The following is a 14,003-nucleotide window of genomic DNA, read 5'->3' on the forward strand; positions in this document are numbered from 1 at the left end:
ATGGTATTTAGAATTAAAGTAAATATAGATTAATTTTTTTCCCTTTGCTCTTGATTTTGCCCCAATGGCAAAAACAGAGCAGAGAGTCAAAATATTTTTATTCTCAACATCTCCAAACCAGTAATGAAATCTCATAATAATATTTTAAAAGCCTATAGCAAGGCACAACTATGGTGCATACAGTGTATTACCTATCAATCCTTCATAGGTCTGTCTCCACTGCATATCCAAATCTAACAGGATCGTGTTTCACAGCTTCTAGTTGATATGTGAGTATTTAAAGATGCCTGATGACTGGAATAGATCCTTTACCCTACCAAAGCCTCCTTTGGACCTGGGAGGTCTGCAAAAACATAGATCTTCTTTGGATCTGATGGTTTTCCCACCATGAGAAGCAGCTGAGATCCAGTCAAGAGTGCTACCATAAACCATGAGAGGTTGTAATCCAAACATATTCTCTCCAACAAGCTTAGCCAGAGGAACAGTTCCCTGAGGGCTGTCCCATGCCATGACCAATTGCCCAGCCACTCTGTTTTGCATCCAGAGATTTGTTCATACCCCACTCACAGCACACCAGAGGCAAACAAGCATGTTCAGAAAAGTATAGTAAGGAGAAGTGACTAAAAACTATTTTTATAGCTGGATGAACTTCCACCACATTAACTATAAATTATCCCTTTCCCAATGAATCCCATTTCTTTCCTAACCTTGTTCCCCCGTGCTTGTCTCAATTAACAGTTCATTTTTAGATTAAGGTTGTGCCATATGCACTGAGAGTTTATTTACAAAAACTTCACACACTAACAGATGTAATCTTCTAGCACAGGTGAGACTGATTAGTGAAAGAGTTTTCCAGAGGTGAAATGAGTGTGGAATATTTTTTCCTCAATATTTCCATATTTGCTCAATATTTTCCTATTTGTTCAAAAAATTGGCCCAAGAAAAAACCTGAAGCATTCCAACCTGCTCTAGAGGTAAGTAAAAACTAAAGAAAAAACCCCAAAAATTTATCATGACAGATTAGTGACCTTTTAATATCCAGAATATTCATGAACAGATGCAAATATTTCTGGCCCCAGCTGCCTTAGATTTTGTAATAACAATAAATTTGATTTTGGGATTGAATTTTTTATGGCATAGACATCTGATTTGATTTGTAAAAAATAGACAGAGACTAGATTTCCTCCAAAGTATGTGCCACTGTTACACTTCCACCAGACATTGCCACATGAACATGAGCAGTGCTTTTGGGTTTTTCCACACAGGTTTTGTCCAAAGTCTCCAATAATCCAGTTTGTAGTGCAGGAGCAGCTGCAATCTAAGGGGATTGGAAGTGTTCCCTTGCAGGAACTTTCTAGGAGCACCTACTTTCCATAACCTCTAGGAAAGAAAGAAAGACTTGCTTCTGGCATCTTCTAGTTTCAGAGAAGTGTCAGCTGCTGGCCTGGCCATACTGTTTGTGTTGAGTTCAGTCTTCAACTTCAATATTCTTCAACTGAATATCATGTTTTACAATTTTTTTAAGAAAAGCACCCCTTTCCCAGTTTTTAGTGAATAATTTCATAATTTCTGAAAATCTTCGTCTTCAGACTTTCATTATGGTTGTCAGAGAAGGAAAAAGAATATTTGTGTGTATATCTATCTATCTATCTATCTATCTATCATGTTTCTATACACAAATGTGTGTGCATGTGTATTTGCATACATGAACATGCATGCACTTTTTAACCACTTTAACTTCACAACCAACTGTCCCTCTGTGACAGCATGTCAGAATATGTTTATCTGGCATATGTTACATCCCATGTGACTGATACACCAGTGGTGTGCCATTCTGAGCACTCACAAGCCCCATTCACCCAGAAAAGCCAAATGTACATGATCAGTGGAAAGTAGTCAATACGTGTAAACCAATCAGTAAAACAGTCTTTTAAAAGAGCTGTGCATATAAAAAGTGCTTCTTTAAGCTCATTCTTACTGCTCGTGCTGTTGGCCCACAGTGCCAACTCTCAATCAGCATGCTTCTGGAAACTTCTTCTGAAAACCAAGCCTATTCCTGCACTCATTTTCTTCTCCCTTCCCTGCCTATAGCAAAGCATTTCCTTGTTTGCAGCACTGCTGCTCACTGGGGGTCAGGGAGTCTGTGAAGCTGGAAACCTCAGAGCACATGGGAGCAGGCTGTTAGAAGCATTTTTCACACATCAACAAGACCTGCCCTGTGTAGTTTTACATAGCATGGTGTGAAAAAAGGTTGCAACAGCCAGCTGGCCATCCACACCAGGAATGTTGCTTATGCAGGGCTGAGATGAGAGTGCAGCTTCCTAGGAAAATGTCCAAATCCAAACTGGGCCTGCAGGAGTGAAGCACACCTGCTGAAGGCGCACACAGAGTGAAGTCTCACCACAGAAACTGAAGGAACCACTGGGATCACCAGCTGGCTCCAGCAAAAAAAGGGTGGAAAGGAGGACTCTGGCTGAGAAGGGAGACATAAGCCAAAAGTTCCTCCCTGTGATAGAAGGATCATCACCAAAAAGCAACAACATCAGGGAAATTTCTGTCAAAACTATCAAATACAACAGAACTAAAGGGTGATCAGTTACAGTACTTATATTAACTAACATGTGATAGGCATTTTTAAGGGTGTTCCAAAAGTTCCAAATACAGTAGATTTCCAGTCCTTCTTGAACATGAATTTTAAAAAATGAGAGAAAAGTATTAACTCAATTGAGCTGTGGGAAATTAATGTCTTAGGTTTTGATCAAGTGTTTCTACAAAAGACAACAGCAACCTGGAGACATTAAGAAGCCCTCTAAGAGACTGGAGGTGAATTTTGTCCATGAAACTGCTACAAATTATCTTTCAGGCTACCCAACGCCCCCAAAGGACAAAATGCTCTTTCCAGTCCTTGATTTAGAAGTTTCCCAATCATATCCCTTAGATTTGAAGGTTTGGCTTACAGATGTTAGATGCTCGGCTTCTCTTTCCATGATATCCCTCTCAAATTGTCTCTGCTTAGGTATTTGATAATTTTGAGGAATTTGTACAATAAGCTGGTAGGTAGGTAGGTAGGTAGATATTAAATGAATAAATGATCTTGGTAGGAATAGTCTAGCACACATGTAAACGACACCTTTCAAAACATTTGGAGCTCTTCAGTGTGAAAAACACTATATATTTTGGGTGTATTTTCACACATACTTTAAATATTTTTTATTCTTTCTTAAAAGCAAAATTATTGACTCTATTGATAAAGAAACCTGTAACTGATTTGTGTTTTAGAACAAATTGTGAGTACAGAAGAACACAGCTGAAGAAATAAATGTGTTGGTAAAGAGATAATTGCATTTGTACTAAGTCAGTGAGGATGGTAATTTTTTTTGCTTAATGTTTCATGTATGTGTGAAATCGCTACTTTAGCATGTGTTCTCTGAGATGCAGAAAAAAACAGTTCTGGCTAAAGCACATAAAGCTAGTTGGATAAAACCATGCAGTGTCAGGATGCCCTGAATACCCTTTGGAAAATTCATTTTACCCTTGTGCCAGCTTTCTCTCATCTATGCAAAAGCTGTGAGGCAGCATTACTGATTTAGGAGATTAACACATACAATTCATGGAGTAGGAGTCATCTTGCTTTTCTCATGTAAGAGGAGCATACAAAAAGGTGCCACAAGACAGTTGCTTTTAGGATCCTGGTGGAAGGATCCCTGAGTGGGGCAAACTGGAGGACTGATGAACTGATGGACCCTGTTTCTCTGGGGCAACTGACTTTTGACACTGTGTCAGGGCAATGCACAAAAGTAACACGAGACAGAACTTGCAACCAACTTCTGAAGCTCCAGCGAAGAGCAGAACACACATCCCAACCTGGCTGCAAGCAGAAAAGAAGCAGTGTAACCATAATTCTGCACATTTAGAACAGAATTCTAAATTTAATCTAATTCTGCACATTTAGAACAGAATTTAGAACATTCTGCTATGTTCTCTCTTGCAGGACAAGAGAGAACATAGCAGCAAACAGGTTATATGACATCTTTTCTGACACTGGCTTCAAACACTGTAAATGCATTTGCAGGTTGTTGGAGCGTGGCACCTGGTGCGTTCTGCTGGATGATAAAACTTGTCCACCACCATGAGAACACACACCTGGGAAAGAGCACAACACCCAATAAGGGGTGTGTGGTTTCCCATGGAGCATGGCAGCAAGCTGTGCTACATGTGGGAAGAGGAGGAGCAGGGTGTCCCATGCGGCAGGAATGCGAGGACTGTGGAGTTTGCTCGGTGCTGGAAGGCAAGAGACTGAAATATGGTTTGGCACGTGCCGGCTGGAGCCACACGCTGAAAGACAAGCTCCTGTCCTTGGGCGTGCAGGGGGCTGGGACAAGGCACACTGCACGTGGGAGAGAAAAGAGCTGTAAGGGGTCCTGAGTACACTGATCTTCCTCTGGAGAGTGGAGCTGATGGCAGGCTTTCCCCAACAGCTTTTTCTTGAGTGTTTCTTGTTGCCCTGGAAATCACCCTCAGCCGCTGCTTCATCAACTACCTGCCTTCCCCAGGAAGGTGCACAAGGGCTCCTGTAGGCAGCAGCATCCCTGCACAGCAAAACCACTAAAGCCAGGTCCCAGCTTGTTCCCAGGTTGGAAGTAAAGGAGCAAATCAGGACAAGAGGCACACAGACTGGTAAAATTGTCCCTTTGACCAGCAATAGACAGTACAACAAAAATTGATGTCTTAATGGTAGACAAGCCAGTTTATTTAATGTAGCAGTTGTATTGTTTCAACAGATAGGCATGCAGAAATAGCTTTGAGCTACCTTCCTCTTGCCCTCTGCATTTGGTCAGCTCTTCAGCTTTCATATTCTCCTTTACAATAAACCATGCTCCCATCTCACCAGAGAACTGTCTGTATCAATTTCTGGAAAATGTCATTCAAAAATTATGCCAGATTCTGAGGTTAAATGAGTCCTGTCTATTAATTTCTTGTAAAGTGGCAGCTCCAAGTATGTGCCAAACCATGTGCTGTTACCAGCTATATACAGAACCTCAACCAAAATTGAAAAGCAATTTTTAATGTTTTCCTCAGTTGGATTATCTTTCTGAAATGAAAATTGCACTCCGTCACCTTGCTATAAAACTAGATCTGCATTTCAAAAACCTGATTTGTTAGAATAGTATCTCCATCTATTTATTCAGTAGACAAAAAGTTCTTTAATGAACACAAGCCTTCTTCAGCAGAGGTGGTAAACAAGAATGGCTTCCTTTCTCTGAGCTCATGGCTCTTACCTGCTGTGCCAGGTAAGATTCTGATACTGATTCATATGTATGTGTAAAACTCTTGACAGTTCAGTTCTCACCTCAGCATGAGAAGAGATTCTTCTTTAAAAAGTAGGACCATCCTGCATGAAGATCCCAGGACATGAGCCCTGATATGAGCATTATGATTTGCCTTTGAGGGTCTGCTTCTGGTGTGGGATTTAATTTAATTCATACTTATTCTAATAATTTTGTGTGCAAGCATGGGCATGGGGCACATGTCCTCAATAGAGTCTGGAGCATTGCTATTTATTACAAATAAATAATCTGCATACCAATATCTTATCTTTCCATGATAAAAAAGGTAAATTTACACAGATGCAAATACAAAACTAAGTCAGAATTCCCATCTGAGCTACAATATGACTATGTATACACTGTTTTTCAGTGGACTGGACTGCAATATCTATCTAGATATTATGAAAATCAAATAGCATATTATTTTGTCCCCTTATCCCTCACACACTACATACTTGTAGTGTCAGTATGTTTGTTCATTGTTTTCTTATTGTTTTCCTCACTCCTTCTGGTTTGTTTTTCCATGCTTACTTCCTACTTGTAGTGTCAGTATGTTTGTTCATTGTTTTATTGTTTTCCTCACTCCTTCTGGTTCGTTTTTCCATGCTTACTTCTGAAGATGGAGTTGGATTTTGCAGCTGTGAGGACTAAGTTCTCTATTAAATATAACCATTTAAATAAAATTAAATGTAGGCTCTGTGCAGTTTCAAAAAGTCAGGATATTTTCCAGGCCCTGAAATCACCCCTATTTACACTTAACCCAGGAGCTACATTATTTGGGGCAATTCCAGGCAATGAGGACACAATTCCCTGTAGCATGGCTCCACCTCCAGTATTTTGCTATGAATTTTCTTTTTATTTTATTTTCCAATTTTGTTGCTTAAAATATAGTCTGTTACCATTTTCTAGTGGCATTCTCTCAAAGCTTAGACAAATACACACTGAATAAAACAGAAGAGAAGCAGTGAGCCCCTTCTTTATGATATAACATTGCCCACCCTGAGCAATTGAAGTTTCTACTTCAGGAAGACTTAATCACAGAAGTAAATGGAGCTTTTCTTTTCCTCACCCCTGTTTCATATTGCTGGCAGTATGCTAAAGTCTGTACATACATTAAAAGACAGATACCTTACCTGTTTGTGCTCTGCTGAAAACCTGATTTTCTTGTTGCTCCTTGCATCGAGCCACTTACTCTCTCAAGCTGCAGTCTTCCTCTGCCACCTACCTCCCTCTGTCTGAAATATTGTCTAAAAGAGTGGAAAGAAAGATGCTTCTAAAATGAAAGCATTTACAGGAATTAAAGCCTTTGTCGAAAACCACTTTCTTTTTCAAAACAAAATGTGCAAAGATATGACTGTGCAATCAAAATCACTGAGACTGGACATTGCAGGGGATCTATATATCACAATTACATCAGGAGTTTAGTGCCTGTATTAATAGGGCTGGTGCTTAAGAAACCTCAAAAGAGTGCAGACACAACCTTTTTCTTCTTTCACATGAAAGTAATTTTTAAAAAAGTAAAATAAAACATAAGTCTCCCCTATTTTGTTCATGGAGGTGATTTTTAAGGAAAATTTTCACTGAACTTACCTTCCTGCTCTGAGTTGAGAAAAAATATATGTTGTAGATACTATATACAAATACAAAAAATATATGTCTTGGTGAATGAATCTCAGAACAAGCCAGATTCGTTTTCTGGTGGGGCAGTGCTGAGAGGGGGAAAGAGGTTCACACTGATTCAGCTCAGGTCTGAATGTGGCAAAGCACCTGCATCAGAAAAGCTGCTGCCTCTGCCTCTGAGGGCAAACTGGGGTCTGTTCCTATGCTGACTTGGGAAAAAAAAAACTTCCATGAACTTTCCTGTCACAAAATCAAGCCCTAAATTCAATGCATTCAGTGTGTTCTCACGCGTGTGGATGTATTCCCTCATGACAGCTCTGGATTTCCCTTCCAGCCCTGCATAATGATCTCTTCATCTGCCGCCATCAGTAGAGGAGAGACAGGTGATGCCTCTGGCCCGTCAGGACGGGTGAGTGACATGTGCCAGATGCTGCACCCTGAGCTGGGCTGCAGCTCCCCTGGAAATACATCATGGAGTAAAAATCACGGCGTACGTTCCAGCTGCTGCACAGCGTGTCACTGGAGCAGACGCGCTGTCACGTGTACAGACACACACCAAATCGTATCCCAGCCTGGGGTTAATTAGCAGCTAACAGTTAGTTCTTAGAGGAGTAGGGGGAAAAAAGGAAAAGGGGAAAAAAATCATTCCTTCAAAGGAAGATCAAAATTAACTATACAAGCTCTCTGAGACTGAAACACAGTTTTTTTCAGGACAGTGAAAGAGACAATGAAGTCAGTGATATGTGTCCCCTGGTTTTTACTTTGGGGTTTACTTTATTTATAATACTAATTTTTATCTTTAATGTCAGTTAATTCAGTATCCACAAAACTACCAAGCCAGAAGCTCTTGAGCCTAAAGTCTTCTGCATTAACACAGACCCAGAGGCTGGACCTCAGAAACATCCCTGAGAACACCATGGTAACAGTTGCCAAGTCCTAAAAAACAAAAAGCTTTTAGGGATGTGGAGCACAAAGACTGACAAGACAAGAAAGAGGAACAGCATTATCTATCTGAATTCATTTCAGCCAAATTTGACCTGTGTAAACTCACAAGAAGTGCATTCAGCTATAAGTAAAGTATGTGCTGAGTCCTGCAGGCAGACTGAGGCATTAGAGAGTAAAGTAGAGAGCAGGAATAGGAAGACTAGTGAAACTGAACTTATCATCTCATGAAGGAGGCACTGCTCAATATAAGTGATACACACAGCAAATAGACAAAAAAATGCAAGAAACAAGTCAACACACAATCTTCAGTATTTAGAAATAAGACTGCTGCCACATAGGAGTACAGTATATGAACACTGTATAGGAATATTCGTATTAGTTCATTTGTGGACTGTGCAAGAAGATCATCAGTAAATTGAAAGTTGATATGAAAACACACCAATAAATTTAGTAGGTAACATAGTAACAAGAAGGCTGATGAACAGAATGAGAATTGGTACATTTGGCAATACCTGAGCCCATTGCTGAGCCTCTTGGCACTCCCAAGAGCAAACAGCACGTGAAGGGAGCTGTTTGAAGAGTTGCACATCTACAGCCAGGGAAGACAAGTGATGGAAAATGTCTTAGAAAGGACGACTGTACCAAGACATCACGAGCAGATGTCATAGGCTCACATGGGATCGTTGCAGTTTTCAGCCTAGTTACTTGCAATCTCAGTCAGATATGTAAGAGTTTAGAAGAAATTCCAGGAGGTTCCCAATGCCATCGGCTTCTCAACACCGAGCAGTCCATGTCTTTTATGTACTTGTAGTATCAAAACTGAAAATACAGTGGTCATCACAGTGGGAGAGCACATCAGTGTCATGTCTTTAAAATTGTGTTATGGCAAAAAAACCCAATAGTTATAAGCATCAGTTGCAAAGACACTTCTCAGCAAGAAAAACATTAGAAAGATAACAAATTATCGCCTCAAAATTTTTAGAACAATGTTGAAAAATTACATAGGTTGTAAATAAATGGTACAAAAACTATTAGAGGAGTTGCAGTAGAAAGTTAAGGAGCTCCATCTATTTTGGCAGGAAAAAATATTATATGAAATAAAATCAATTTCATAAGAGAAAATATTATGTACAAAAGGACTGTTTAGATAAGTGAACTAAGTCACTACATGAACCAACAGCTGGAGGCTGAAGCCAAGCCAACCCAAGCTGGAAGAGAAAAATACTGAAGGCTAATCAGAGCGGCAAATTGCTGCAGCGAGGGCTGGATTCTCCACCCACCTCAAGGTATCTTCTATTTGTAAAAGCATGCCTTACTGGAAACAGTGACAGTCTCCCTGAGCTTCTAAAGAAGTATATTATGAACAGCAAGAATGATATATGTGGTGTGATTGAAAAACCAGAAATGTCCCTTCTGGATGATAAACACTTAATCCTTTAATTGAATGTGATACTCAGTGCTCAAACCTTCACACACCAGGGGCTGGCAGGCTAGCACTGGATGTAGGATTTCCAGGGAAGATGAGCAACTAATGCGGTCAGTGCTACCATGTTTTTGACCCAGTCTTTCTGAATGTTGATGTTTTGTTTCATGATCTGTTTGCTTGTCTGGTGAACCATTCATTGTAGGACCCAATCCTTGCGTTGTAGAAAGTTCCAGCCTAGCTGGAAGATAACACTGACTTGCTTTATAGGAATGTTTTCTGAGGCAAGTTGTAACTTTCTGCATCTCGCTGTTTATCAGAATGTATCATTCTTTATTCCAAACAAGATTTTCTTTTCATACTACTGTCGTGAAATATTTACCAGTGTATGGCTTAGGAGTAGGCCCATGCCAGTGCTGTGATGGGACACAGCCAGTTCTTAACCCATGTCCTTTCTAAAATTGTGCTTTCCTTTACTGCTGTCATAATTTTCTCTCTGAGGCAACTCAGCTGTTTCTTTCCAAGTTTTTGTAATTCCTTATGTGACTCAACCCACCTAAAATTCTTTAGTTAAGACCAAGGAAGATTGTTTTTATATAATTGTAAATGCACAGTGAGATCATTAGTGAATATAGTTTCTGACCCTAGGTTCCCAGGGTAATTTCCTATACCAGGACAAATTTCACAGACTCACCAAAGAGGCAAAATACTGCCAGCATTTTTGCATTAATGTTTTTATTGCTCTGCATTAAGACACTGAAGTTTACTTGTGTCTTACACTGCACAGTTTTACAGCCAAATAACTGTCTGTAAAAGAAACCTAATTCATACCAAGCCACATCAGTCCCAATTCTCCTAGCATGTACTTGAGCATGAGGTAAAACCCCTGAATTCAGCCCCCAAGGACAGATTCTCCAGGAGGAGATCTGCCACATCACAGCACCCAGTCACACAGGTTGCTGTTACACTTTGGGTTTTTCCACACAAGTGAAAGCTCAGCTTTGGCCAGTGTCAGGTCCTACCTTTGCTATGGCACAGAGTCCCACTGAAGGGACTGAAGAGCAGGAGGGCATGCTGTGTCTTTGGAGCAGGTGTTCATTGGACTTACCCTCTGAGAAATGGGCTTTTTTTGGTACCTTGCCCAGCACAATATTACCTTTGAAACAGGCACAGGTCTGTGTGTGCTGGGAAAGCTCCCTGCCTCTCACACACAGGGACACAGAGGAGAAGTGAGATCCTGTTGTCCCAAGTGAGATCCCTCGGTCTCTCACTGTGAGGAGGGAGGGGCTGTTCTTTAGCTGACTGCTTTCATTTGGACATCAACCACAGAGTGAGTCCTTCCCTGTTCTGTGATTATTTTGCTTATTGCTCAGGATAAATAAAAATATAGACTATAAGTTACATTTCTTATTTTAAAGCCTCATTTTCTTGACCAACCCCTCATTTTCTTGACCGCTAACACAAAATTGGCTCTGATGGGGGAAGGAACAACATTGAGGAAGAACCCACAGCCACAATGCTTCAGGCTGCACTGCAGTACAAAAAATGAATTTTCCATACTCCCAAGAATACGGAGAAAGAAATTTGTTTAAATATGAATTTTAAATCTTGCACCTGGTGCAGAAAACATTGAAACATGATCATCAGGCCCTGAAATATGATTTTGGTGAATGACAGGCATTCAAAACAATTTCTAGCACTTGAAATATAAAAATTGCATTTTGAAGAAAACAAAATAGAGTCAACGTTTTGTTTTAAATATGATGTCTTTCTGCTAAAATTAGTTTAAATATTTGCAGGTCTTCAAAATTCAAAGTGTTCATTCTTTTCAGATTTCTCCCAATACTTTTGTAACCAATCAGCATTTGAAAAATGAGTAATATTATTTCCCTTGCATTTCCTATATTTTTTCTGCTTTATTACAGGTGCTTAAAATAAAACAAGATGGGTCTCTTCTCACAGTAGTTGTGACCTGTACCATGAAGCTGAACATTTCAAAGAGCTGATATTGAAATGAGAACTTACATCTCTGTTAAAAAAAAAAAAAAAAAAAAAATCTGCCTCCTATGCAACACCTTTAAAATGAACAGTGGCGATACATTCACCTATTTACAACTTCGCGTGTCATACTCAGCAGAAAGGCAGGGAGTAAATCCAGTTTACCTTCACGATAATTTGTTGTTTTGACGTGACTTTGCCCTCGGCGTTGTTTTAGTTTCTATTAAATGCAAAAGCATCGCCGTTCCCGGGATTTGTAATGATTTAAAAGTTTCTGGGGAGATTCCTCCTCGGGAGCAACTGGTTTTTCCTCCTCCGATTTATCAGACCTCTCAGCTCCTGTGGCTTTGGAGGTGGCATTTTCCGGCCGACGCCGGACTTGGTGGAATTTGGATGGGGTCACCCAGATCCCTGCCTTTCCCGGAGTTCCACTTCGCCAGGGCCAGGAGCGGGGGCCGACGGGGTGGGCGACATCCTCCCCGGGAGCAGCGGGGCAGCACCCGGCACAGGAGACACGTGGAGTGTAATGAAAGAAATCAAATAAAATCAAAAGCAGCGGAAGATGGGTTGACTCCCTGGGTAAGCCCCCATCTTTCGCCGACCCCCGGTTCCCCCCGCATCCCGCCAGCCTCCTGCGTGGCCGGAGCTCGCCCTGCGCCTCGAGCCCCGCTGCTCCCGGGCAGTCCCGGCTGCGGAACCGGGGTCTCCCTGCTCCCTCCGCCTCTGCCACCAGCCGGAGCCGGGGCTGAATTCCCCCGGCGGCCGGGGAGCCCCTCCAGCCCCGGCGTGTTTGCGGGAGGGAGCCACGCTATAGGAAGGGCGGAAGGCAGGGAGAGAAGGCAGGGAGGGGTTGTCAGCACAGCCCAGCGCGGCCTCATCCCCCCTCACTCCTCCCACCAGTGCGTGGTGCCTCTTAACCCCCGGGAACCTCCCTCCCCCGAAGCATTACTCCACTTTGCAGAACAGGAGTTGATGAAAAAAAAAAAAATACTTCTCGGCAGCGGCCAGTCATGAGCTGTTTGGATGTTATGTACCAAGTCTACGGTCCTTCCCAGCCCTACTTCGCAGCAGCCTACAGCCCCTACCACCAGGTACGCTTAGGGGACAGCGGTGAAGAGGCAGAAGGTGGGAGGGGTATCGTCTGGAGGATGGCCATCTGGGGCCTCACCAAAGGGAAAAAGGGAAAAGGAGAAGGGGAGGGGAAAGGGGGGGGCGGGAGGGGGGCAGATCTGGGAGCCTGCGATGGTGAGCGGAGCAGAACCGCATCCCACCTTGGCGCGGGGCTCGACAGGGTACGTACGCCGGCGGCAAACGACGGGCTACGGGATGCCTTTGCAGAGACGGGACTATTTTAACCCTCAGAAGGATTTTTAGGGGGTTTGTTTGCTTGTTTGTTTGTTTTGAAATGTTTGCTTGTTTGTTTTCTTTACCGGGACGGGCTGCTTCCGAGAGCGGCTGGTCGGGGCAGCGATGTGTGTAGGGACCGTCGGGAGTTGCGGGGCCGGGCTTCCCGGGGCATCGCTCACCCCGGCGCGCCGGCATCCCGGCCGCAGCCACGGAAGCCTCTTGGTGCAGAGACTTTTACAGCCGCCTCGGAGGGGTGCTCCGGAGTTGCGCTCTGGAAGTAGGGGAGAAGAGAGAGAAGGGATGTTGCGGGGTTTGCCTGGCTTGGCGATGGCGGAGGAAACCTCGGCGGCGAAGGGGAGCAAGGGGCTACAGGATGCTCCCTTCTCCCGGGGCGCTCTCGGTGGCGGCGGGACCCCGGCACGTCCCCCCGTCCCCCCCTGCGGCTGTCGCCTGCGGGACCCGCGGGTGCTTCGCGAGCGGCAGCCGCGTCCCGCCGCCTCCTGCGTGTAGCTCCGCCCGGGAGGTCGCGGATATCAGCTAATCCCGAGGTTTTAAGAATAGGATCGCTCGGGCGCGGGTATGTTTTGGGCACGCACTGCCCGTGGTGCGCGGGGATCTGCTGGCGCCGGGGCGCGCACGGTCCCGCGTGGGTCAGGCTCGGCTCCCCCGGCTGCACCTGCTGCACACCGCTTTCCTTTTAACCCCGCTGCGTGCCCATTTTTTTCCTCGCCCTTACCCCTTCCAGAAATTAATTCCTTCATCCCTCAGCATAACTAAAAAAGGGATGGATACAGAGAACGACGCTCCGGGCCCGAGGCGGGCGCAGCCCCCGCCGTGCCGCGGGCCGGGGCCAGTGGCGTGGCGGTCCCTGTGTCCCCTCCAGCGCCCGGCAGCGGGGCCCAGGACCCGTCACAAACAGCAGATAATGTCTTTCCCCGCCTTGCCTTCCCTCCCACCACCCTCTCAACCCTCAGCTTATGACATTATTAAGGGGGATGATCATTACCTCAATGGCCGAACAGGGAGCCAAGAGGAAAGGCGGTCGTCGCGACGAGTGACATTATCAAATATACCTCGTGTCTTGGTCCAAGACTCTGCCCCGTCCTCTCGGTTCTTCCCCCGCCGGCCGCCCCAAGGCTCTACTGGCGGCGGCCAAGCCCGGGCTCCGCGTCCCAGCGCTATTGCTAAGAAACTCTCAGCAGCTGCAGACAGGCTAACGCGCCTATGAAGACGGGAAACATCCGGCAAACTTCACAACGCCCGCTGTTTTCCCACTCGGTGGAATACAGTAAAAGGAGATGAATCTTGTAGTAAATACCTGGAGCTTCTTGATGTCCAGGGAA

General features: G+C 43.9%; 1 protein-coding gene across 7 annotated transcripts in view; it reads left to right on the forward strand.

The window, feature by feature from the left end:
- Window positions 1–12,280: 12,280 nt before the first annotated feature.
- The window catches only part of VGLL2 (vestigial like family member 2), a 28,388-nt gene continuing 26,665 nt past the window's right edge, over window positions 12,281–14,003 (forward strand). For 2 of the 7 annotated variants that reach the window (XM_041478107.1, XM_041478108.1), the window contains exon 1: window positions 12,281–12,404. In XM_041478107.1, the coding sequence (XP_041334041.1) occupies window positions 12,324–12,404 (81 nt within the window). In that variant the 5' untranslated portion in view covers window positions 12,281–12,323. Of the gene's footprint in view, window positions 12,405–12,446; window positions 12,691–13,108; window positions 13,238–13,269; window positions 14,000–14,003 lie in introns of those variants that run through there. The other 5 variants (XM_041478106.1, XM_041478110.1, XM_041478112.1 and 2 more) reach the window with 5 other exon arrangements.

The sequence above is a fragment of the Pyrgilauda ruficollis genome, unplaced genomic scaffold, assembly GCF_017590135.1.
Source record: "Pyrgilauda ruficollis isolate IOZ18807 unplaced genomic scaffold, ASM1759013v1 scaffold43, whole genome shotgun sequence".
Lineage (NCBI taxonomy): Eukaryota > Metazoa > Chordata > Aves > Passeriformes > Passeridae > Pyrgilauda > Pyrgilauda ruficollis.